General features: G+C 45.6%; 1 protein-coding gene across 1 annotated transcript in view; it reads left to right on the forward strand.

Moving 5' to 3' along the window:
• Positions 1-24306, forward strand: part of WRN (WRN RecQ like helicase) — a 121142-nt gene that overhangs the window by 80817 nt on the left and 16019 nt on the right. Inside the window, exons 19-29 of the mRNA XM_065405267.1 lie at positions 4992-5166; positions 8750-8931; positions 9659-9760; positions 10118-10210; positions 14584-14725; positions 19499-19669; positions 19749-19846; positions 20494-20569; positions 21545-21618; positions 22797-22869; positions 23246-23358. Coding sequence (XP_065261339.1) covers positions 4992-5166; positions 8750-8931; positions 9659-9760; positions 10118-10210; positions 14584-14725; positions 19499-19669; positions 19749-19846; positions 20494-20569; positions 21545-21618; positions 22797-22869; positions 23246-23358 — 1299 coding nt within the window. The remainder of the gene's footprint in view (positions 1-4991; positions 5167-8749; positions 8932-9658; positions 9761-10117; positions 10211-14583; positions 14726-19498; positions 19670-19748; positions 19847-20493; positions 20570-21544; positions 21619-22796; positions 22870-23245; positions 23359-24306) is intronic.

The following is a 24306-nucleotide window of genomic DNA, read 5'->3' on the forward strand; positions in this document are numbered from 1 at the left end:
TTGGGGGTTGCGGGCAGGAGGGTGCCAGGCTGGACGGGTTGGAGCGAGGGGTTGTGTGTATAGCTGGGGGTTGCGGGCAGGCGGGAGGGTGCCAGGCTGGGCAGGTTGGAGCGAGGAGTTGTGTGTATAGTTGGGTGTTGCGGGTAGGCGGGAGGGTGCCAGGCTGGGCGGGTTGGAGTGAGGGGTTGTGTGTATAGTTGGGGGTTGCGGGTAGGCGGGAGGGTGCCAGGCTGGGCGGGTTGGAGTGAGGGGTTGTGTGTATAGTTGGGGGTTGCGGGCAGGCGGGAGGGTGCCAGGCTGGGCGGGTTGGAGTGAGGGGTTGTGTGTATAGTTGGGGGTTGCGGGCAGGCGGGAGGGTGCCAGGCTGGGTGGGTTGGAGTGAGGGGTTGTGTGTATAGCTGGGGGTTGCGGGCAGGAGGGTGCCAGGCTGGGCGGGTTGGAGCGAGGGGTTGTGTGTATAGCTGGGGGTTGCGGGCAGGCGGGAGGGTGCCAGGCTGGGCGGGTTGGAGCGAGGGGTTGTGTGTATAGTTGGGGGTTGCGGGCAGGCGGGAGGGTGCCAGGCTGGGCGGGTTGGAGCGAGGGGTTGTGTGTATAGTTGGGGGTTGCGGGCAGGCGGGAGGGTGCCAGGCTGGGCGGGTTGGAGCGAGGGGTTGTGTGTATAGTTGGGGGTTGCGGGCAGGCGGGAGGGTGCCAGGCTGGGCGGGTTGGAGTGAGGGGTTGTGTGTATAGTTGGGGGTTGCGGGCAGGCAGGAGGGTGCCAGGCTGGGTGGGTTGGAGCGAGGGGTTGTGTGTATAGTTGGGGGTTGCGGGCAGGAGGGTGCCAGGCTGGACGGGTTGGAGCGAGGGGTTGTGTGTATAGCTGGGGGTTGCGGGCAGGCGGGAGGGTGCCAGGCTGGGCGGGTTGGAGCGAGGGGTTGTGTGTATAGCTGGGGGTTGCGGGTAGGCGGGAGGGTGCCAGGCTGGGCGGGTTGGAGCGAGGGGTTGTGTGTATAGCTGGGGGTTGTGGGCAGGCGGGAGGGTGCCAGGCTGGGCGGGTTGGAGCGAGGGGTTGTGTGTATAGCTGGGGGTTGCTGGCAGGCGGGAGGGTGCCAGGCTGGGCGGGTTGGAGCGAGGGGTTGTGTGTATAGCTGGGGGTTGCGGGCAGGAGGGTGCCAGGCTGGGCGGGTTGGAGCGAGGGGTTGTGTGTATAGTTGGGGGTTGCGGGTAGGCGGGAGGGTGCCAGGCTGGGTGGGTTGGAGCGAGGGGTTGTGTGTATAGCTGGGGGTTGCGGGCAGGAGGGTGCCAGGCTGGACGGGTTGGAGCGAGGGGTTGTGTGTATAGTTGGGGGTTGCGGGCAGGAGGGTGCCAGGCTGGGCGGGTTGGAGCGAGGGGTTGTGTGTATAGTTGGGGGTTGCGGGCAGGAGGGTGCCAGGCTGGGCGGGTTGGAGCGAGGGGTTGTGTGTATAGCTGGGGGTTGCAGGCAGGCAGGAGGGTGCCAGGCTGGGCGGGTTGGAGTGAGGGGTTGTGTGTATAGTTGGGGGTTGCTGGCAGGCGGGAGGGTGCCAGGCTGGGCGGGTTGGAGCGAGGGGTTGTGAGTATAGCTGGGGGTTGCGGGCAGGCAGGAGGGTGCCAGGCTGGGCGGGTTGGAGCGAGGGGTTGTGTGTATAGCTGGGGGTTGCGGGCAGGCAGGAGGGTGCCAGGCTGGGCGGGTTGGAGTGAGGGGTTGTGTGTATAGTTGGGGGTTGCGGGTAGGCGGGAGGGTGCCAGGCTGGGCGGGTTGGAGCGAGGGGTTGTGAGTATAGCTGGGGGTTGCGGGCAGGCAGGAGGGTGCCAGGCTGGGCGGGTTGGAGCGAGGGGTTGTGTGTATAGCTGGGGGTTGCTGGCAGGCGGGAGGGTGCCAGGCTGGGCGGGTTGGAGCGAGGGGTTGTGTGTATAGTTGGGGATTGCGGGCAGGCGGGAGGGTGCCAGGCTGGGCGGGTTGGAGCGAGGGGTTGTGTGTATAGTTGGGGGTTGCGGGCAGGAGGGTGCCAGGCTGGGCGGGTTGGAGTGAGGGGTTGTGTGTATAGCTGGGGGTTGCGGGTAGGCGGGAGGGTGCCAGGCTGGGCGGGTTGGAGTGAGGGGTTGTGTGTATAGCTGGGGGTTGCGGGCAGGCAGGAGGGTGCCAGGCTGGGCGGGTTGGAGCGAGGGGTTGTGTGTATAGTTGGGGGTTGCGGGCAGGCGGGAGGGTGCCAGGCTGGGTGGGTTGGAGCGAGGGGTTGTGAGTATAGCTGGGGGTTGCTGGCAGGCAGGAGGGTGCCAGGCTGGACGGGTTGGAGCGAGGGGTTGTGTGTATAGTTGGGGGTTGCGGGCAGGAGGGTGCCAGGCTGGGTGGGTTGGAGCGAGGGGTTGTGTGTATAGCTGGGGGTTGCGGGCAGGAGGGTGCCAGGCTGGACGGGTTGGAGCGAGGGGTTGTGTGTATAGCTGGGGGTTGCGGGTAGGCGGGAGGGTGCCAGGCTGGGCGGGTTGGAGCGAGGGGTTGTGTGTATAGTTGGGGGTTGCGGGCAGGCGGGAGGGTGCCAGGCTGGGCGGGTTGGAGCGAGGGGTTGTGTGTATAGTTGGGGGTTGCAGGCAGGCAGGAGGGTGCCAGGCTGGGCGGGTTGGAGCGAGGGGTTGTGTGTATAGCTGGGGGTTGCTGGCAGGCGGGAGGGTGCCAGGCTGGGCGGGTTGGAGCGAGGGGTTGTGTGTATAGTTGGGGGTTGCGGGCAGGCAGGAGGGTGCCAGGCTGGGCGGGTTGGAGCGAGGGGTTGTGTGTATAGTTGGGGGTTGCGGGCAGGCGGGAGGGTGCCAGGCTGGGCGGGTTGGAGCGAGGAGTTGTGTGTATAGTTGGGGGTTGCGGGTAGGCGGGAGGGTGCCAGGCTGGGTGGGTTGGAGCGAGGGGTTGTGTGTATAGTTGGGGGTTGCGGGCAGGCGGGAGGGTGCCAGGCTGGGCGGGTTGGAGTGAGGGGTTGTGTGTATAGTTGGGGGTTGCGGGCAGGCAGGAGGGTGCCAGGCTGGGCGGGTTGGAGCGAGGGGTTGTGTGTATAGTTGGGGGTTGCGGGCAGGCGGGAGGGTGCCAGGCTGGGCGGGTTGGAGTGAGGGGTTGTGTGTATAGTTGGGGGTTGCGGGCAGGCAGGAGGGTGCCAGGCTGGGCGGGTTGGAGCGAGGAGTTGTGTGTATAGCTGGGGGTTGCGGGTAGGCGGGAGGGTGCCAGGCTGGGTGGGTTGGAGCGAGGGGTTGTGTGTATAGCTGGGGGTTGCGGGTAGGCGGGAGGGTGCCAGGCTGGGTGGGTTGGAGCGAGGGGTTGTGTGTATAGCTGGGGGTTGCGGGCAGGAGGGTGCCAGGCTGGGCGGGTTGGAGCGAGGGGTTGTGAGTATAGTTGGGGGTTGCGGGCAGGCGGGAGGGTGCCAGGCTGGGCGGGTTGGAGTGAGGGGTTGTGTGTATAGCTGGGGGTTGCTGGCAGGCGGGAGGGTGCCAGGCTGGGTGGGTTGGAGCGAGGGGTTGTGTGTATAGCTGGGGGTTGCGGGCAGGAGGGTGCCAGGCTGGGCGGGTTGGAGCGAGGGGTTGTGAGTATAGCTGGGGGTTGCTGGCAGGCGGGAGGGTGCCAGGCTGGGCGGGTTGGAGCGAGAGGTTGTGGGTGTAGCTGGGGGTTGCGGGCAGGCGGGAGGGTGCCAGGCTGGGCGGGTTGGAGCGAGAGGTTGTGGGTGTAGCTGGGGGTTGCGGGCAGGCGGGAGGGTGCCAGGGTGGATGGGTTGGAGCGAGGAGATTTATGTGTAGAAGGGGATTGGGGGCGGGGAGCGTGCCTGGTGAAAAGAAGGGGAGTGATTTGAGGGAGGTGGGCCATAGGCTGCCTGCCAGGGAGAAAAGATTTTCACAAGTTTTTGTCTCTTTTTAAAAATGCTTGGCACCCTCAATCACAGCAAGTGTATCTGAAAATAGTAGTAGGTTACAGAGTGGTAGCCGTGTTAGTCTGTATCAGCAAAAAGAACGAGGAGTACTTGTGGCACCTTAGAGACTAACCAATTTATTTGGGCATAAGCTTTCGTGGGCTACAGCCCACTTCATCAGATGCATGGAGTGGAAGATACAGTAGGGTATAAATACACAGCACATGAAAAGATGGGAGTAGCACTGACCCCCCCCCCCCCCAACTTGGTAAGGCAACGCCCATCTTTTCATATGCTGTGTATTTATACCCTACTGTATTTTCCACTCCCTGCACCTGATGAATTGGATTTTAGCCCACGAAAGCTTATGCCCAAATAAATGGGTTAGTCTCTAAGGTGCCACAAGGACTCCTCGTTGTTTTTGCTGAAACTAGTACTGTGATTCACACAAGAAGAGCACTAGACAGCACATCACCCAGGAGAGGTATATTGTAGCAGCAATATATGATGTTGGTAAACGTTTAGAATCTTTCAGGTAACAAATACTAGAGAAATGGAAGAGATTTTATCTTTTCTGAACCTCTTTGTGTCTGACAAGATTCTTAACCTGGCTAAGAATCCAGGAAAATAATAATGATATACCTCTCTCATAGAACTGGAAGGGACCTCGAAAGGTCATCGAGTCCAGCCCCCTGCCTTCACTAGCAGGACCAAGTACTGATTTTTGCCCCAGATCCCTAAGTGGCCCCCTGAAGGATTGAACTCACAACCCTGGGTTTAGCAGGCCAATGCTCCAACCACTGAGCTATCCCTCCCCCCCTGAGGAAGAGATCCTTAGCTGGTGTTAATTGTCATAGCTGCATGGAAGGCTATGGAGTGGTGACGGTTTAAATCAGCTAGCTATCTGCCCCCTAGAGAGAACATATTAAAAATAAATGAGAAGAATAATGCAGATTTTGAAGCTGCTAATGTCCAGGATAATGAAGACTTGCTGCAAAATCTACAGCCTGGCAGCCCTTAGTCTGTTGAGTCAGATGTTGAACGTGTGGTTCACAAGTGGCCTCCTATCATTTACAGCATGTTTATTTATTGTATTATTATTTTCCTTAGCTCTACATATGAGTTTGAAGGACCCACTATCGTTTATTGCCCTTCAAGGAAGATCACTGAACAAGTAGCTGCTGAGCTGATGAAATTAAACTTGTCCTGTGGCACATACCATGCTGGCATGGGAATCAAAGCAAGGAAAGACGTTCATCACAAGTTCATGAGAGATGAAATTCAGGTATAAATTCGTACTACAGGATATGTTCTGTAGGAAATGGGTTAGTTATTCCTTTGACATGTACAGAGTGAGAGAATTTTGAAATATCAGTCTCTTTTTCAAATTTACTTTGTACCTTTGACATTATGGGCAAGAAACTATCCTTTGGCTTCCACAGTGTGTCTACAGTGACATAATTTCTGACCTTCGTGTTAACCTCGTTTACTTTATAAAGATCTTAAACATACACTTCATCCTCAAATACTTCAGTCTTTCCTGGCTGTACAGTCTACAGTGTATAATTAGGAGTGACTTTTCTCACTGCTGATGTGCAGTCATTCTGTCACATAGATCACAGTAATGCCGCAGGAAATGAAGAGTACCCCATACCACCATTTTATAACATTCTACTTTTGAGCTGCTTGGTGGGTAAATGGTATATTTTTTTAATGGCCCCATACTAAGCTCCTCTGTGTACACTTAGCCTCATTCACATATATTCTTTCTCTTGTCTTTCTAGGAAAAAGGCAAGGCAGGAAATGCATTTCTATCCATTATCTTATTTTGAAAATAATATTATATCTTCAGGTTTTGACTAGTCCCTGAAGTGGAATATTATTTCGCTTAAATGCCATGTATTTCTGCAACAGTAAGATCTTCATGTTGCCATGGGAAATCATTAGGAGGCTGTAGAAAATTTCTCGTGAACTGTTCTGGGTTAATGAATGGAACTTCTGTGATTTATTGCGATTGTATGCTGTTGTGACAATTGAGCCTACAACTTTACCCGAATTGAGCTCAACTGTAAAAAGTATGTAAAAGTTCATAAGATGTTACTAAAACCTAGAATAACAAATGTGGATGGACAAAAAAGTGCAAAAGGGAGACAGAATAACTGAATTGGTCTAAACAAAAAGGCATATTGATATGATTCAAAAGCTGTCTTGAAATTATGCTTCTTAAAAACAGGAGATGTGGAGCTGAGAGTTAATGAGTCAAAATTGATGTGTCAAATATTAGGCCTAATTGGTAGATAAAATAACGAAGGTAGGGGCTGTTCCACCCATTACTCCCTTTTTGAGTCCTTAAAAGAAAGAGATTTTGTCGAGAAAGTATGAAAAATCAAAAGAAAAACAGACAGAAGCTACTGGAGCGAGCTTCACCATCATGGCTGCGACCCCCATTGTTTCCTGGGACCCTGGGCCTTCCTCATTCTGATCCTAAGAGGTGTCCTGATGAGAATGGGCCAGAGAGGGAGGCAACCAGATGACATCATCACCCCACCAGCTCCGCTGAAACCCAGATACCATCTTGGATGACCGTTATTACCATCTTTAATACCATCTAAGACTGTCAAAGAAAGGCGGGAGGTTCCTTCTAATATTAGATTTTTACAACAGCAGTAACAGCGACAGTTCAGATGGGCTGATAATATCTTCTCTTTTTTCCCCAAAAGTACAGTTATTACTACATTTGATCCTATCTAAGAGACTGTCAAACAATGTGGGGAGGAGGGTGTTTTCCTTCTAAAAACTGTCTACAGCTAAATGGAAAGGGAACAAGAGATGTTAACATGAAAACCTTATTTAATACTTTATATTTCAAATGCTTTAACTGTTTTTCCTTTTCTGTCTCTTTAATAAAAGGTTTAAAAGATTTTTTAAATAGTTTATTTGCCATGGTGCCAAGCACGCTGAGGTCTCTGCATTCCAAGCCGTGGACCTTGTTTAACACTGTTTAATGTTAGACAGTAACTGGTTTATGTTAACACCCTTAGTCCATATATCACATCTAAATTAGTACAACAGTGATCAGAAATCTGTGATAAACAATCAACTGCAAGTTTGCTTTCACTATGCTTACCAAATCGCTGCTGTATCACACGTGCACAAAGAAACAGTTATAGCTTGCTGCTTTTAAAGATTGACTTTTAGTATTTCAACCTCTTTGCCCTGATGATTCTCTCTTTCGCTCTTAGAGGAAAATATAAAGTTGCAGGTCATTTTTATTACGTCTCTGATCTGAAAGAGCTGTGCAAACATGTATTTGTTACTCCTGGGGGAATTCTGTGCCACTGCGCGTGCGCAGAATTCATGTCCCCCACAGAAAAATGACTTTCTGACAGGGAAGCAAAGGGAAGCTGCAAGAGCAGTCACGCACCACTCCCTAGCAGTGCAGGTACATTGTTTCAGGCACCCGGAGCAGCCGGCGGAGAGGTAAATCACTGCGGGGTTGGGGACACCCCAGCCAGTGGCTCCTACCCTGAGCCGAGATCAGCTGCTAGACCTGGCTGGGCTGGAGGCAGGAGAGGACGGGACTTCCTCTTCCCCTGCAACAAGTGGCTGGGGCTGTGTCAGACCCACCCCCAGAAACCTCCCTCAGCTTCAGGAAGCTCAGCATCCTCCCTTGCTTCCTCCCGCCATTGCTCCTCAGATGTGGGGAGAGGGGTCACTGCATGGGGAGCTGCTCCCCCATACACCCAACCCCCATGCATTCAAACTTCTCATACCCAGACACCCCTGCCAAGCCTCACCCAGTCCATCCAGAACCACCCTAGTCCTCCAAACCCAAACCTCATTCCCATTGAACCTCAAACCCTGCATCTGGAGTCCCCACCCCTGCCCCCCGACCACCCCAACTGAGCTCCCTGCACTCAAACCCCCACGCCACTGACTGCCAACTAGCACCCAGACGCCCACCCCACCAAACCCCCCTCCCCCAGCACCCAGACCACTCCATTGAGACCCCCAGACCTCTCCGCTGAGCCCCAACCACCTTTACCTGGAAGCCCCAGCAGAGTCCCATTGCCCCTGCACCTGGAAACCCCCCAATGAGCCTGTGTGCATCCAGATCCCCCCACACCTAAATCCCCCAATGAGCTGCCTGCACCCAGATTGTCCCACACAAATCCTCTCACCCCACACCTGGATCCCTCCACACTGAGCCCCTCCACACTTGGATCCTGCCTGGTTGAGCTGCCTGCCCCATACCTGGCACAGAGGGGCAGGGCCCCAGGGTGTTTCTGGGGCAGGCCTAGGCCTTGTGCTGTGTTGGAGTCGGGTGCAGCCTCACTGCTGAGTCTGTGTCCCCGGGGGGTGAGGGGGAAAATAGGGAGGCTGTAGGGTGATCTCCCACCTTCGTGCAGCCAGTGGCCTGTGCTCCCCACTGCCATGCTGGAGCCTCTGCATTTATTTATTGACAAATAAAACTTGCAGAAGTGTGTGCCGACTTTTTAATTTTTTGGCACAGAATGCCCTCAGGAGTAAAAATGTGTATATCTGTATTCTATATGGATAATCTCAATCATCAACAGTTACAGTGACTTGTTCTATTGGTGGTTGAACCCAGTGTTCCTAACTTCTCACCCCCTGCTCTAAGCATTCTAAATCTGCTGACTCATTATGACTGTGATTAATGATGTGCTTATGCTGCGTGACTCCTTACTGATAGCTGTGTAGAAGCTGAGTGTGATTTGAAGCTACTAAACTTTAGGCTGAATTTGAATCCGTGGCACAAAAGTCATTACACACTGTGTTGGCATTAATAGGGGTTTAGACCTATTTTTACAGCTAAGTTAAACATGTATGTTATGATTATTTCCCAGTGCATTGTGGCTACGGTGGCCTTTGGAATGGGTATCAATAAAGCAGACATCCGGAGAGTTATTCATTATGGTGCCCCTAAGGAAATGGAATCCTACTACCAAGAAATTGGAAGGGCTGGCCGTGATGGGCTTCCTGCTTCTTGTTACGTATTTTGGACTGCAGCTGATATGACTTTTAACAGGTATAGTATTGGGAACAGCCTGGGGTCATAGGAAACTTGTTCATTCTGTAGCCAGAATTTACTATCATGAATGAGCAGGAGGGGGCGGGTTTAAAATGTTTGCCAGTAGTGAAGATACTCTGTTGTTTTGCTATATGGTGCCTTCACTTAATATATGTGAAAACATTCGTTATGCAACGATATCCTCCAGAAACACAGTATGCGTCCAGCAGTCCTCTGCTTCGTCCCACCCCGCTTCCCTGAGAGGGTCCATGATGTGAAGGAAGGTAGCAGTTAGAATGCTAAGTACAGGACCTGTTGTTATTTTTGGAAAACATATACTTAAAAGCAACATGAATTCAGTCTTTCCCTAAAACTGACCTGTTCAGGCTTGGACTTCTAGATAGTCAGTGCACCATCCTTGCAGTCCCTTAGTCTAGTTCCCACTGATGATATGTCAGTGTTTCTCTTACAAAGACACCCACAGAAAGGAAGATGACAGAAAGGTCTCTCTCATGTCCATCTCCATCCGCCTCCCCCTTCCCCTTGCAGGGATCTTGAAGGTTTAGTGTGTTGTGCTGTAGGGAAAGACTTTTTGTGGAGCACTGTCGAACTACAGATTGAGAACCACTGCTGTGTATGAAATAGGTTGAATGTGGTAGGTACTGTGAGTATGCTGTCACTATTAGTTCAAAGAGAAACTTGTGGACAAGTGTTTAAGCTTATTTGTTTTTTGTTTTAATGGCAGATATCTTTTAAATGAGATACGTAATGAAGGATTCCGACTATACAAATTAAAGATGGCGGCAAAGATAGAGAAGTACCTTAACTCAAACAGCTGCAGGAGAAAGTGAGTATTATATTTTACTGCACATTTTCTGTAAGTCCACAGTACGCAATTCGTATTGGCCATTGCAGTTCAGTCACAGCTGCAGATGTAGCTACATAACTTAAATGCTTTGCAAAAATGCAATTTTATTTTAAAAAGTGATATTTACCATCTTTTGCATAATTAAATACCAGCATTAGGAACTTCTGATTTACTTTTTAAAAACAAACGTCCTTGTCTCTGGTGAAATCAAGTGCAAATAATTGGCTCCCAGGTGAATCAATTAATGATGATGATTTCAACTCATTGTTTTTTTGCAATGAATTTAACGTGTAAATTCTTGTTCTTTTATTTAATTCTCGATGTTCCCATGGGTAGAATCATCTTGTCTCATTTTGAAGACAAACAACTCCGGAAGGCCTCCTCTGGCATCATGGGAACAGAAAAATGCTGTGATAATTGCCGGTCCAGGTAAATGTTCCTCCCTAAAGACTACAGTGTTTAGACTATCTATCTTCCCTATAACATACAAGACAAATGAAAATAAGTACATCAGTAATTTCTCCTAATAAAATATTCTGTTTTTTTGTGCACTTATGTTTGTGAGTATTCTGATCAATACAAAAAGCCTCCTGAAATTTGCTTTTGTGTTTGAACAGCAGTGTCTGTAGTTGTAGGCTTATCATCTCGGTACTGGAGTGTGACAGGAGGCAATGCATATGCACCACACCAAATCCTAGATTGTAGTAAAGCCTGTAACAAAAGATCACTGCGGCTATTAAAATGTTTTTATTTTTTTTAAGTGACTTATTGCAATACTCCTGAAGACTGTAAAATAAATGTTACGTTTCACACCTTTTAAAATCTTTGGTATCTGCCTCACAGAATTAATTCTGAAGAAAGTTTAAAAGCTGTGTGTGCCAGCAAATTTTTTTTATACTGCTTGACTGTCATAGATTTCAAAGCCACAAGTGACCGTTTGTGGTCATCTAGTCCAACCTGCTGTATAACACAGGCCATAGAACTTCTACAAAATGATTCCTAGAACAGGTCTTTTAGGAGATTGTTTAAATCTTGATTTAAAATGGTCAGTGATGGAGAATCTACAACGACCTTTGGTAAGTTGTTTCAATGGTTAATTACGCTCACTGTCAAAAATGTATGCCTGATTTCCAGTCTGAATTTGTCTAGCTGCAGTTTTCAGCCATTGGATCATGTTACACCAGGGGTTCTCAAACTGGGGGTCCTGACCCCTCAGGGAGTCGCAAGGTGGTTACATGGGGGTCCGAGCTGTCAGCTCCATGGGGCTGTCAGCCCCAAGCCACCATTAAATTAAATTCCTCCCTTCACTCCCCCCCCCCCGGTTTTTAATTTATAAGTGGGGGGCACACTCACAAGCTTGCTGTGCGAAAGGGATCACCAATACAAAAAGTTTGAAAACAACTGTGTTATACCTTTCTCTGCTGGATTGAAGAGCCAGTATTAAATATTGGTTCCCCATGTAGGTACATATAGACTGTGATCAAGTCACCCCTTAACCTTCTCTTCGTTAAGCTAAATAGATTGAGCTTTTTGAGTCTGTCACTAAGGCAGGTTTTCTAATCCTTTAATCATTCTCCTGGCTCTTCTCAACACCCTCTCCAATTTATCAACATCTTTCTTGAATTGTGGGCACCAGAACTAGACACAGTATTCCATCAGTGGTCACACCAGTGCCAAATAGAGTGGTAAAATAACCTCTCTGCTCCTACGCAAGATTAACCTGCTTATGCATCCCAGAATTGCATTAGCTCTTTTGGCCACAGCATCACACTGGGAGCTCACGTTCAGCTGATTATCCACCACAACCCCCAAATCGTTTTCAGAGTCACTGCCTCCCAGGATAGAGTCCTCCATTCTGCAAGTATGGCCTATATTCTTTGATCCTAGATGTATGCACTGACATTTAGTGGTATTAAAACTCATATTGTTTATTTGTGCCCAGGATACAAAGCGATCTAAGTCACTCTGTATCAGTGACTTGTCTTGATTATTTACCACTCCCCCAACTTTTGTGTCATCTTTATCCATGATGATTTTATGTTTTCTTCCAGGTCACTGATAAAATGTTAAATTAGCGTAGGGCCAAGAACTGATCCCTGTTGGACCCCACTGGAAACACACCTGCCCAATGACTATTCCCTGTTTGTTTACATTTGAGATCTATCAGTTAGCCAGTTGTTAATCCATTTAATGTGGCATGTTAATTTTATATCTTTTAAGTTTTTAATCAAAATGTCATGCAGGGCCAGGTCAAACGCCTTACAGTAGTCTAAGTGTATTACATCAACACTGTTACCTTTATCAACCAACCTTGTAATCTCATCAAAAAAAGACGTTAAATTAGTTTGGCAGGACCTATTTTGCTTAAATCCATGTAACTAATGCAAATCAACATTACCCTCCTTTAACTCTTTATTAATCGAGTCCTTTATCAGTCACTCCATTACCTTTCCTGGGATTGATGTCAGACCAACTTGCCTCTAATTACCCAGGTCATCCCATTTATCCTTTTACAAAAATTGGCACAACATTAGGTTTCTTCCAGTCTCCTGGAACTTCCCCAGTGCGCTGAGACTTATTGAAAATCAGCATTAATGGTCCAGCAAGCTCCTCAGCCAGCTCTTTTAAAATGCTTGCATGCGAGTTATCTGGACCTGGTGATTAAAAATGTCTAATTTCCTCCTGAGATATTAGTGGAGTGAAAAGAGTAGTGTCATCACCATCTGATTAGACTAATAATCAGTTTTTTCACCAAATACAGAACAGAAATATTTTTGAACACTCCCGTCTTTTCTGCATTACTCATAATTCTACCATTTCCAACTAGCAGAGGACCAATATCATTCTCAGGATTCTTTTTTTGCCAACTATATTTAAAAAAATTCTTCAAATTGTCCTTAACTCTGCTGGTCATACATTTCTCCTTGTGGCCTTTTACTTCCCTTATCAATTTTCTACAATTCCTAACTTCTGGTTTATATTCATTACTATCAACTTCCCCTTTCATCCATTTGCTATAAACCAGGTTGTTTTTTTAACCAGCACAGTCTTCTTCCTTGACTGTGGCTTTTTAGGCATCTAGTAAGGTGTTCTTAACTCTGCTGTTTGATGGGATTTAGTCTCCTATTGCTACTTGACATATGCATGTAACTAATATCAACATTAATGGGACATATGTTCAAGGAGAGATAAGACCACTACATGTTTGAATAACATCAATAGAAGTAGAAATGTCTTTCATTTTTGAACTTGTAGTAGACTGTGTGTCTGTATTCCCTGGCAGTGTAAGAATTCTGGTATAAGGCATGTAGATCAGTGGTTTTCAAACTGCGGGTCGCGACCCAGTACTGAGTCGCAGAATGTAAGGCACTGGGTTGCGAAGGCTCTGGTCAGCACCGCCGACCGAGCTGTTAAAAGTCCTGTCGGTGGTGCTTCCTGGCTAAGGCAGGCTACTCCTTACCGGTTCTGACATCGCACTGTGCCCCAGAAGTGGCCAGCAGCAGGTCTGGCTCCTAGGTCGGGGGCCACGGGGCTCTGCACGCTGCTCTCGCCCTGAGCACCGGCTCCGCACTCCCATTGGCTGGGAACCAGCCAATGGGAGCTGTGGGGGGCGGTGCCTGCAGGTGAGAGCCATGTGGAGCTGCTTGCGTGCCTCTGCCTAGGAGCCGGACCTGCTGCTGCCCACTTCCGGGGCGCAGAGCGGTCCGCGGTGCCAGGACAGGCAGGAAGCCTGCTTTAGCACCCCCGCTGTGCTGCTGACCAGGAGCCACCCGAGGTAAGCCTGTGCCCCAACCCGGAGCCCCCCCAAACCCGGAGCCCCTTCCTGCACCCCAAGTCCCTCATCCCTGGCCCCACCCCAGAGCCTGCACCCCCAGCCCAGAGCCCTGCCCCCCTCACGCACCCCAACCCCCTGCCCCAGCCCAGAGCCCCCTCCCACACTCTAAACTCCTCATTCCCGGCCCCACCCCGCAGCTCTCACCCCCACTCCCAAACACCTCATCCCCAGCTCCGTTGGGTCGCTGGCATCAACAATTTTCTTCAACTGGGTCGCCAGAAAAAAAGTTTGAAAACCACTGATCTAGATGTACTAATGCTGCTCTCAGAAGAAAGTAATCAGTTCAGCTATGCTTCCTGTCCGTTCCCAAATTATGGGATAATCCCTTAGCTGCACTGTAGTTATGATTAGAGCAGAATTTTATTTTAGAGATGATTTTTCATTGTGCCCTAAATCTACATGCAAAGTCACATTGGCTTTACAATTTCAATGCCAGTAAAAGGTCTTGGCTTAAGTTTGTGTTAATTTGGGGTTGTTTGGGAGATATAGCCCTCCCCACTCCCACCAAATGACCTGCTTTTAATTTTTTCTGGTGTTTTTCCCCCCCATGTACCTGAGGAGAACTGTGGCTACAATCCACATAAAACTGGTATCTCAGGACTTCCCTAGCCCCATGGTAGTTAAATGCAAAAAGTAGTGTAAAAGCAACTTGAAAGCTGTTGGGTAACATACTAGAATACTCAAGATGTTCAAAGGGTTAAGAGTTGTTCACACAGTGCTAACTCTGCTACAGGTCTTCAGGCACAAGTTAGTGTTGCCAACACAGTTTTACCTCATGGAATTTTGACTTTTGTATCTTGAACACTAGATTTTTGCATTTAAAGGTATATTTAATTGCATAATTAAATGTAAAAGCTGTAATTCAAGCGTATGCTTTATATTTTTAACTATATTTTAATAAATAATGCCCCTTATTTCTGAGTGTTTAGCACTTGGCAGTTACTCTTTGTTTTCTTGTGCATGTTAGAACCCATTGCTGCACTATTAACAGTGACACAGAAGAGAGTTTGCAGGACTTCGGTCAGCAAGCGTACCAGCTGATGTCTGCAGTGAAGGCCTTAGACGAGAAGTTTGGAACTAGAGTTCCGGTTATGTTTCTCCGAGGATCTGTAAGTGTGGTTAAAATTCCTTGTGTATTTTTGGGGTGGAGGGATAGCATTCCTGTGATAACACCCCCCTTCCTGCTCCCAGAAACAACACACACGTTTCACTTAATAGTACCTCTCTCCCCAACCCCAGCAAAGGCCAGTCTTATAGTGTAGTGAGCCTTCCTCTAGAGAAAGGCTGAACAGACTAATTCAGTAGCACTGGTGTGTTAGCCCTGGAGCTGCTCTTTATTATTATGATGGATTATTTGTATTGCAGCAGTGTCTATAGACCAGGGCCCTTACTGTGTACAATGAATACGTTGATGGTCTCTACCCAAAAGAGTTCACGATTTTAGGCTCCTTTTTCTAAAGGTTAAACATTCAACATCCCCAGCCCTTTCTGGCCTAAGAGCTTGGATCCAAACTAAGATCCTGTACTTAGCAGTATATTGAACTGCCTCTAAATCTCTAGACTGTCTCTTTCTGGATTGTTTACAGTCAACTTTTGAACAAGTGGCAGTAAGCTCGAATACTGGAGGGTTATCGAAACTTTTCCACTACCTGTGAACATTTTACCTGCAATTTAATCTCTTGTATTGTTTATAGCAACTGAAATACTTTTCTAATGGGAGGAGGTATTCCTCTCTCCATGCAGGTGTGTAACTTCCATTAACACTAAAAGGGGTTGTTTGTTTACAGTGAAGGGAGAATACATCTTTCTGTTCTCTAAATTTCAAAGTAGCTAGCCTGTTGACTGATGATTGAGTAGAGTAGAAGATTATGCTTGTGTTAATGAGCACTTTTGTCTTGCTGACTTAATCTGGTGGGTGGGGTTGAAGCAAAGCGCATTGAATGATTTATACAGATCTTTACATGTAAAGGCTTTTTAAACATTATGGGGAAAATAATCACTGAAGAATGAAATATGAAGAAAGTCACAAAACAAACATTTTGAAAGAGAGTGTGTTTTTAGCTTGGAAGAAAATTACTTGTTAATAGTAGGGAAATACTTGATTAAATTTTTCCCTTTATTAGGAATAACTCATGTTAAAAACTTGGCATTGATATATTTAATAAAATATCCGGATCACAGTTTATATGCCTCTGGTTTTTTTTTGTTTTGTTTTTTAAGTTAGAAGGCTTTATAATGTGAAAGTTGCAGGCTACCCCAAACAGCAATGTAAATGGTAATGAAAATTATCTCCAGCTGTAAACCTCAGCTCAACTGCTGTCTATAATGTTTCTATTTTTTGTAAAAGGTGTTCGTAAGACTTTGAAAGTTGTGTAATAAGGCTAAATATCCTAGGAAATAACCCATCCTTATCACCATAAGATATCTAAATACTTTAAAAGGTTTGTGTGAAGTTCATGAAGAATTGTGTTAGCTTGGATTTTATTTAACCTAGCAGTGTCTTTTCATAACAAATAGGTACAGGTGGGCTCCTAGACAGACTTCAGGTGGGTCACAAGAGAGATCAGATTTCACCTATTATTTGAAAACTGAGTCAGCATACGGTACTGAACAAGTCCTCCTGGGAAGCTTCAAATTAAGAAGTTGCCTTGACTGAAATTTTATACCACCGCTGCTAGAAAAATATGCAACTTTAGAACATGACCACATTAATAAACTGAAATAATGTGGGTACTTTTTTATTGTGAGATATTCTAGGCTCCAAAATCTTTGTGGCCACTCATGTGAATACCTTTTAGTCATAATTCTCATATTTAATAATATCTAAGATGTTAGTCATTGTTTCAGCTAATTACAGTTGAAATACTGTTAGTCCTATTTATATGGCAATATCTTGTAAAACTCTAGTTGGAAAATTCATTGTATTACACATTTTTATGTATTTTAAATGTAAGTATTGTTTTCAGTGCGCACTTCCTGAAAGTAAGTATTGCACATTACATATCATTACAATATATATTTTAGAGAATAATTTATATGCTATAGTACCTGTAAATAAAATACCATTCTTTTTAAACTTCAAAAATCCATAAATGAAAAAGTTTAAATGAAGGCATTACAAAAACAAAATCAGGAACACAAATGTCCATGATTCATTCCAATTTTGCAAACAAATTTTGAATCTGCAGATCAACAGCCAGATTTCCAGTATGTTTTATACATATGAATTGTATCAAATATAAGAGATAAAGAACTAGCAAGAATCAGCAAGAATAAAGAATTGAATGAAGGTATCTCAATGTGACAATATGAAAGACTGGCAAAAAGAAGTATAAAACACACGTTTCAGTGATCTCAGCAGCATCACATAAATGTGGTGCTCCGTGCAGTTACCTAATTCACAATTTATTAAGTGTCCCTTTTCCCCAGAAATTGTTCAAGGTCCTTTTCAGTCCTAAGTTTCTCTGATTCTGTGACTTCTGCTGTCTGGTGTTTGAGTTCCACTGGAACGCCACTCCTCGGTCGGCACATGTGCCTTTAAGCAAGGCCACTTTCATCTCTTTTGTGGCTAATCTCAGATTAGGACAGGTAAGTTCTCAATTTTTGACAGAGTGCTTAATGGAGCAAGCTGCTCCTGGAATACAGTCTCTCTCCTGGGGACCAGATAGGGAAATCAGGAATGTGTCTCATGTTGTTTGATAGTCCTGTGATTTTATGTATGTATGCATTGACAGATTTTTTTTTTTTTTTTTGTTTGCTTAACTTTTATAAAAATGCTCCCGGTTTTCCTTCTGGGCACATATACAACCATTTAAAAACTGAAACAACCAATAGAGCAAAGGTCAACCCTCGGAAGAACTACTCTGTCTCCATTGAGAATATTCTGCTTCCAGTGCCTCAAGGTTCAAATCTGGGGACAGCACAAATGTCTGAACTGTCTGAAGATGCTCCAATACTTCTGTTAGTCTATAAGGTGCCACAGGACTCTTTGTCGCTTTTGTCTGAAGATGTTGCATTGGGGGAGAGAGTCTGTGAGGTATCTGAAACACATACCCTAGAGGGCTTTTGTAGATAAAAGTCAGCGCCTTGCATTGTACCCAGAAGCAAATAGGTAGGTGGACAGTACAGTTTGCAGAGCGCAGGTGAGATCTGCTGCACATGGCAGGGATCACTAAATAAGCAGGTATGTGCATGCAGTCTGCCATGGCTGAAGGTAGTCAAGATGCAAGTAGGCTCGTTGAAGTAGTTCAGTTTGGATGTCAAAGGCATGAATGACCATGGTGCAGACATATCGCAGAGGAGGTGCCTTTCTCCTTTTCTGTCTCTAGTGCAGGAACTGGCACATGTCACCCACAGAGTCCTTAGTCTGTGATACTCCCCTTTGTCAATTCTGCCCTCCACACAACTAGCCCTTGACTCAGTCTCCTGGAGAGTGGAATGACGCTACTCCCTAGAGACCTGGTGCTCCATCATCTTACCATCACAGACCACTAGGTCTGCTTTTAGCCTGCACTCAACCCAGATACAGATGATAGCAGGAAGGAATAGGAGCTAACAAGGAGTAGGAGACCCTAGCCTGTACCAGGAAATGTCACCTCCTTTCTCGATCACTGTGGACAACACCAGCATCCTGACTGTCACTCAGACCTGTAACCTGGGCGCCATCTTCAATTCAGACCACTCTAGATCTTCACATCTGGGATATGTCTAAATCTTGCCTATTGTTTCTGCATAACAGGTCTAAGATATGGCCTTTCCTGTCCATCCGCACAGCTAAACTCTCAGCCAAGCTCCCATCATCTCACATCTTGATTACTGCAGCATCTTTCTCTCGGGCCTTGACAAATGCTGTCTTGATACATTGAGAATGCTGCTGCATGGATCATTTTCCTAGCCCATCACTTTGACCAAGTCACTTCTCTCTTTGAATCCCTCCACTGGCTCTCCCTTCTCTATCGCATCCAACATAAGCTGCGTGGCTTCACTTTCACGGCCCTTCGCATCCTATTGCCCCTGACCTAGTATCTCATATTCACTATCAGGATGTTGACAACAGCTTCCAGTTGGGCCATGATGTCAGCTTCCATCAGCCACTTGTTAAGTTTTCAAACAAGCTCCTTCATGCTTCCTCCCATGCTGACCATCATGCTTGGGAAGAGCTACCTCATTATCCACCTTCAAACCCTCCTTAAACCTCTCCTCGGCTGCGCTGCCTACAAACCCCGCCCCACCCATCCCCAGTTTGGCTGCTGGCTTGCTGAGGCCACAGCCAGTGGGTCTAGTGCCCCCAGAGTGTGCATGTAGCATCTCCCCTGCACTGTTCTGGGTCCAGAAGGGCGCTGGAGAAGGGTGGCCCCTGCTTGGCCTCATTTTACTCTGTCCCCCCTAGTGCAGCAGTCCTGTTTTGGTTGCTTCTGCCCCTACCACCTGGAGTCTCTGTCTGGCTCTTCTTTGCAGTCCACCCAAGGGGAGGAGGGAAGAGGGACTCAACCAGTCCTTAGGCAGTCTTGGCAGAAGGCCCCAAAGTGGAATGAATAGGCACAGAGGAAAGTACCCTGTCACCACTCCCGTGACAGCAGTGAGGTACATTGGCGTGGCCCTTGCTCTAACAACGAACAAAGGGAAGGATTCAGATTCAACAGTTTCAAATTCAGCCATTTTTAATGGGTATTAAATGATTCTGCCAAATATATTCTCATGTTTGGAGGGGTTCTCCCATAGTTCTAGCATTTTCAGTCTTCTTCAGCTTTCAGTTCTTCATTTTAGTAATGATGGCTTATATTCGTACAGGACTGCATGACTATTTCTGTGCTTTACCAGTTATGGTGGAGTAGTTTTTCTAGGAATTGAGGAGTCTGACCAAAATGTTTGAATGATTTCAGAATTCCCAGCGTCTCCCAGACAAGTACCGAACTCACGCTCTCTTTGGTAGTGGAAAGGACTGGCCAGACAATTGGTGGAAGGCTTTGGGCCGACAGCTCATCATTGAAGGTTTCCTTAAAGAAGTTTCTGGTAAAAGCAGATTTGCAACTCTGTGTGAGTTGACTAAGAAGGTAATCTTGTTGTAAAACCTTCCTGTCAGAGGTTTCTTTTGGGAATGTAAAGTTGAGTGACTTGGTCTGTATCCTACAGGGTAGAGACTGGCTCTGTAAAGCTAGGAGTGAGTTGTGTCGGACCCTTCTGCTACAGCCCAGTGAAGAACTATATCTAAGGAAACCTCACACCCAAAGGTAACTACAGCCATATATATTATGCATGTGTTACTTTTATGTTGGGAGAACAAATATGTGAATCCCGCTACTGGAGACTGCCTGCGCCAAGGAGGAGGTTTCTGCACTAAGGTTTTTTTTGTGGGGTGGGGAGGGCGTGTCTCTTGGGCACAGTCTTGCTTGCATAAGAGGGACTACACTCCTCAGAATCAATGGTATCAATGGTTCCCTCCTCCTTGGGGACTACCCCAGTTTCCATATTACCTGTCACACTGGCCTTACTGGGGCTATGGGATCCATATATGTGACATCCCAAATCTCTGTGATCCTACTGAGAGTCTAGACAGCCCTCTCCATGCAGAGAATATCATGAACCTCCTCAAGAACTAATGGAGGAAGAGGAGGAACCATAACATGTGGATCCACCAGCTCCAACAGGATCGTCATCTTCATCGCCAGACAAGGAGTTGCATTGGCTTTACCGTCACCCCGATGACTACAAGCAATTTCAAAATCTTCTGAGGAGGGTCACGCACCAGCTACCCTTCTTTGCTCTTTGTATTCTGAAACCATCCTCTCCCCAGATGTATTTTGAAATGTCAGCCTTCATGTCAGAGTGGTTATTTTTTTTATATGTTTTGAATACATTTGAATTCATTTTCTTACAGCAATAGACAGATAACTTCAGTTGCAGGACCACATTCACCAGATACGAGATCAATAAAGCTGACACCAGAGAAACAGGTCTGTATTTGAGAAAAATATTACTCATCATACACTTCATTATTCTTTTTAGTGACGGGCAAGTGAGCTAACAGATCAGTATATCTAGCTATAAAGTCTTCTCCACATATTTGAAAGCTTAAGATGCACAGTAAAGCAGCACAGAATATAGGATTTACAAATCATTTGTATGATAGTTGTGTGGTGAACAAAATAATTGGTACACTGAACACATTAATGTGTGAAAGTGAAGTGTAGTATTAACACCCAAATATGCACTACCTATTTCACAAAAGACATGGAAAATCACAATCCCTTCCTCGGGATTTTGTAATCTAAATGTTTACAGATGACATGGAATGAGGGAATGAGAAACAGCAGTAACACTGTCTATAGTGCAATCTCAGCCATAACTCTGGATTAAGTTATTTATCTGGGATTAAACTAAATGTAAAGACCGCCACTACAGTTTCTAAGGGGTTTCAGAAAATGGGGTGAAACTCCAATGCCTACATTAGTGCAAGGGGCTGAGAGGGAACCTTAATTCTAAATTTGTTAGATTTTCTCAGTTTTTCTTAACATGAACATATTTTACCATAGTGACTTGTTTATATAAAGTGTTTGTTCATTGATTCTGTAAATTGTTGTTTTATTACAATTTCCTCTTATAATGTGACTAAGGTTAGAAACTTTAAATCTGTTTTCTAATGAGAATCAACATACTGTAACACACATCTGCTTTTTACTCATGTATGGTGTATATTTGTAATAATGTACTAGAGGGACGCCAGGTACCAAGAGGAAAGAATTTTTCCGTTATGCAACAGACTGTAGTGTGTTTTGAAAAAAATCGATCCCTTTCTTCACTGAATATCTTTTAAACAAATTGGTATAAAAATGTAAATGAGTATTTTACTGTTAATATTTGTATGGGGGAAAATGTGGATACCTTTTTTGATTTTCTGACTTTTTTTTTTTTTATTTTATTTTAAACAGACATATTTGCAGGAAATGTTTTCTTATCAAGGAACAAGTAAAATTTCTACAAGAGGCAATGTCTCAAATGAAAGGTACAATGGACTAAATTATTTCTACTCATATCTCTTTCTCTACTTATTCGTTCTTTCCTGTGTTGTGAAGGTGGTATCTGTAGAGCAACTGTCAGAGAAGAAAGTAAGTCTGTTTGTGGTGTAAACTTAACTTTTTGTTTCAATGTCTCAAATCATTAGTGTGAAAATAAGTGCTGTACAGATGCCAGACTTCATTTAACCTTTAAGAAACATGGCATAATTTGTCTGTCTGAAAGACTGGTAAAACAGCATTAAGAGAGCAAATAATTTTGATAGGTAAATTAGCTAAACACTTTTAATTTTGCCTCACATGACATGCTAAAATGTCACAAAATGTAAGTTAGGTTATGCGCTGAAGTAGGTAGGGTTACAGTGTGTTAAATGGCTCTTTAAAACATCCCACATTAATTTTAAAAAAGTGATGATAAAATACTTCTATTGCTGATTACCTGAACTGAACCAGTAACTGAACATTTATATCATACAATTAAGTAGACCATAACTGTTCAAAAATCTTAACAGGCCTTGTTTTCTGCACAATACAAGTCTATGAGCCTTTTTAAATGCAGAGTTAATTAAGTCTGTTTTGGGTTTGATTTTAGGGGTGTGTTTAAACTCTAAAATTAAGACACATTTTCATTTGTTGATATTTTAAATCCAAATGCAAGGGAAATAAACATAACAAACATTAATTAAAAACCAGGCTATAAATAACTTTTATTTATTCCAGGTCACTTGGTTTTTGCTTAGTTTCTATTTTTTGATAACTTGGAAATGTGATACATTTTTTGGATGGATCAGGATAATATAAAATGTAAGAATCATTTGTTTCTGCGCACTTCACAATGGTGTGGCTGTCGTGGCCCAGCCAGGCTGTTGTAAGGGGCGCAGTGTGGACATAGCCTAAATGGAGAAATTTAGCAGCATAGCTATACTGCTATAATTATACTGCTGTAGTTATTTCAGGATAACTCCAGTGTGGACTCTGTGTCTGTGCAGGTGTGTTTTAATGCAAATGACAACTAGATAGGCTGAGACCACAGGTCTGGCTGGCTCATATACACTAGAACTCCCAAACCTACCAATCTCAGCAGAGCAGAGCTGGTACAAAGTGAATTGATACATTAATCTAATAGGAATATGAATATCACGTTTTATTTTATTTTTAAATTTAATAGTGACCTGGTGCAGTCACCAATCAAACTGAAGTCCCCAGAACCTGCTGTTTCATCCAGAGAGAAGGAACTGCACGTAAGTCTATTAAACAGGGCATCTGCTTGTGTAAGAAATGCATTTAAATTGTGCTTGTGTACGTCTTACACATTCCTAGAGACCATTCCTTGTCCCTCCAAAATGTCAACCAGAGAAACTGCTGTTAAACTGGATTTTTCAGCTGTTACACTAAACTTTAGGAAGGTGCCTAGAACTGGAGTCCTTGATGATAATTAAACATTATGTGTGGATATGGTTTAGATTCTGACTGCTTATCTGTTTTATTTTTGGGCTATAGTTTGCTTTCTCATGTAGCAGTTTTCTTCCCATACTTTAATCACGTCTAAGTCCTTGACTTAGTGTTCTTTAAAGTAATGTCTTACATGTATTCATACTTTAGCTTTGTTCTTTACAGACTGTTCTATATGGCAAGCTGCTGGCAGCCAGACAGAAGCTAGCCAGTGAGAAGGATATTCCTCCGGCTGTGTTGGCAACAAATAAAATACTGGTGGACATGGCCAAGATAAGGTAAAGTCTTCAGTTTGAAAACCACACGTAAGTCCAAAGATGTTCTGGAGTCTTACCCTCATTCCTTCAAGCCACGTTAGTAACAGAAAATGATGATGATGCATTACTTCTCATGTGCCATAGATTTTAGGTGTTTTACATAAACATACTGAGGAATTCTGTTTTTCCACATGCTTCCAGTTCAGTAACTTTCTGCATCAGCAGAATTACTAATCTGACTGAATTTTGAAGAAAAACTTTAATGGATTCTCATTTTGGTACACGTTACTATCAAGAGGTGCAGGAAAAACTCCTCAAACTGAACGCTTCTGCTGTGTGTGTCTGAATTTTGTGGTCACATAAGTTCTGAAAATGTATGTGTAAAGTTTATTAGCATTTTTAGTAGCACCAAAGATATTGTAGCTACCTCCATTCAACATGTGTATGGAGCTATGTGAACTCAGGTGTTATGCAGATAGAACAGCGTTGCAGTTATTGCTTATGTTGGTTTAGCTCTACAGGTGAAATTTGACTGCATGTATGAATTACTCTGTTACAATACTTGTTTCTGAAAGTATCTTGTCATGTCAACCTTTACCACCGCCAGTGATGTCTGCCTTCGTAGTCCATTTATCAGCCTCTCCCACAAGCAAATTCATGCTTTCTTCCAAGCCACCGCTTATGCATGAAGCCTTTCCCTGAACTAAGTTGTAGAGCAGCTTCCTTCTTCAAGACCCACTTCTACCATGCTGCATATGGTAAATCGCCAAGTGGTAAAGACCAGGCAGGTGGCCAGCAAGGGCTGCGGGCATCAGACATGCCCCTTGCTTGTAGCTTTGGGGAAAAACTAAAACCTGCAAATTTTGCTTGTATCCAGCCTTTGTAACCATGCCTTCCCGGCTGGCTGGAGAGGGGATGGGGGTGCAGGGGAAGCAGCAGTGTACCCTGCTCAACCCTTCCTTCCCTGCT

Source organism: Emys orbicularis, chromosome 5 (assembly GCF_028017835.1).
Source record: "Emys orbicularis isolate rEmyOrb1 chromosome 5, rEmyOrb1.hap1, whole genome shotgun sequence".
Taxonomy (NCBI): Eukaryota; Metazoa; Chordata; order Testudines; family Emydidae; genus Emys; species Emys orbicularis.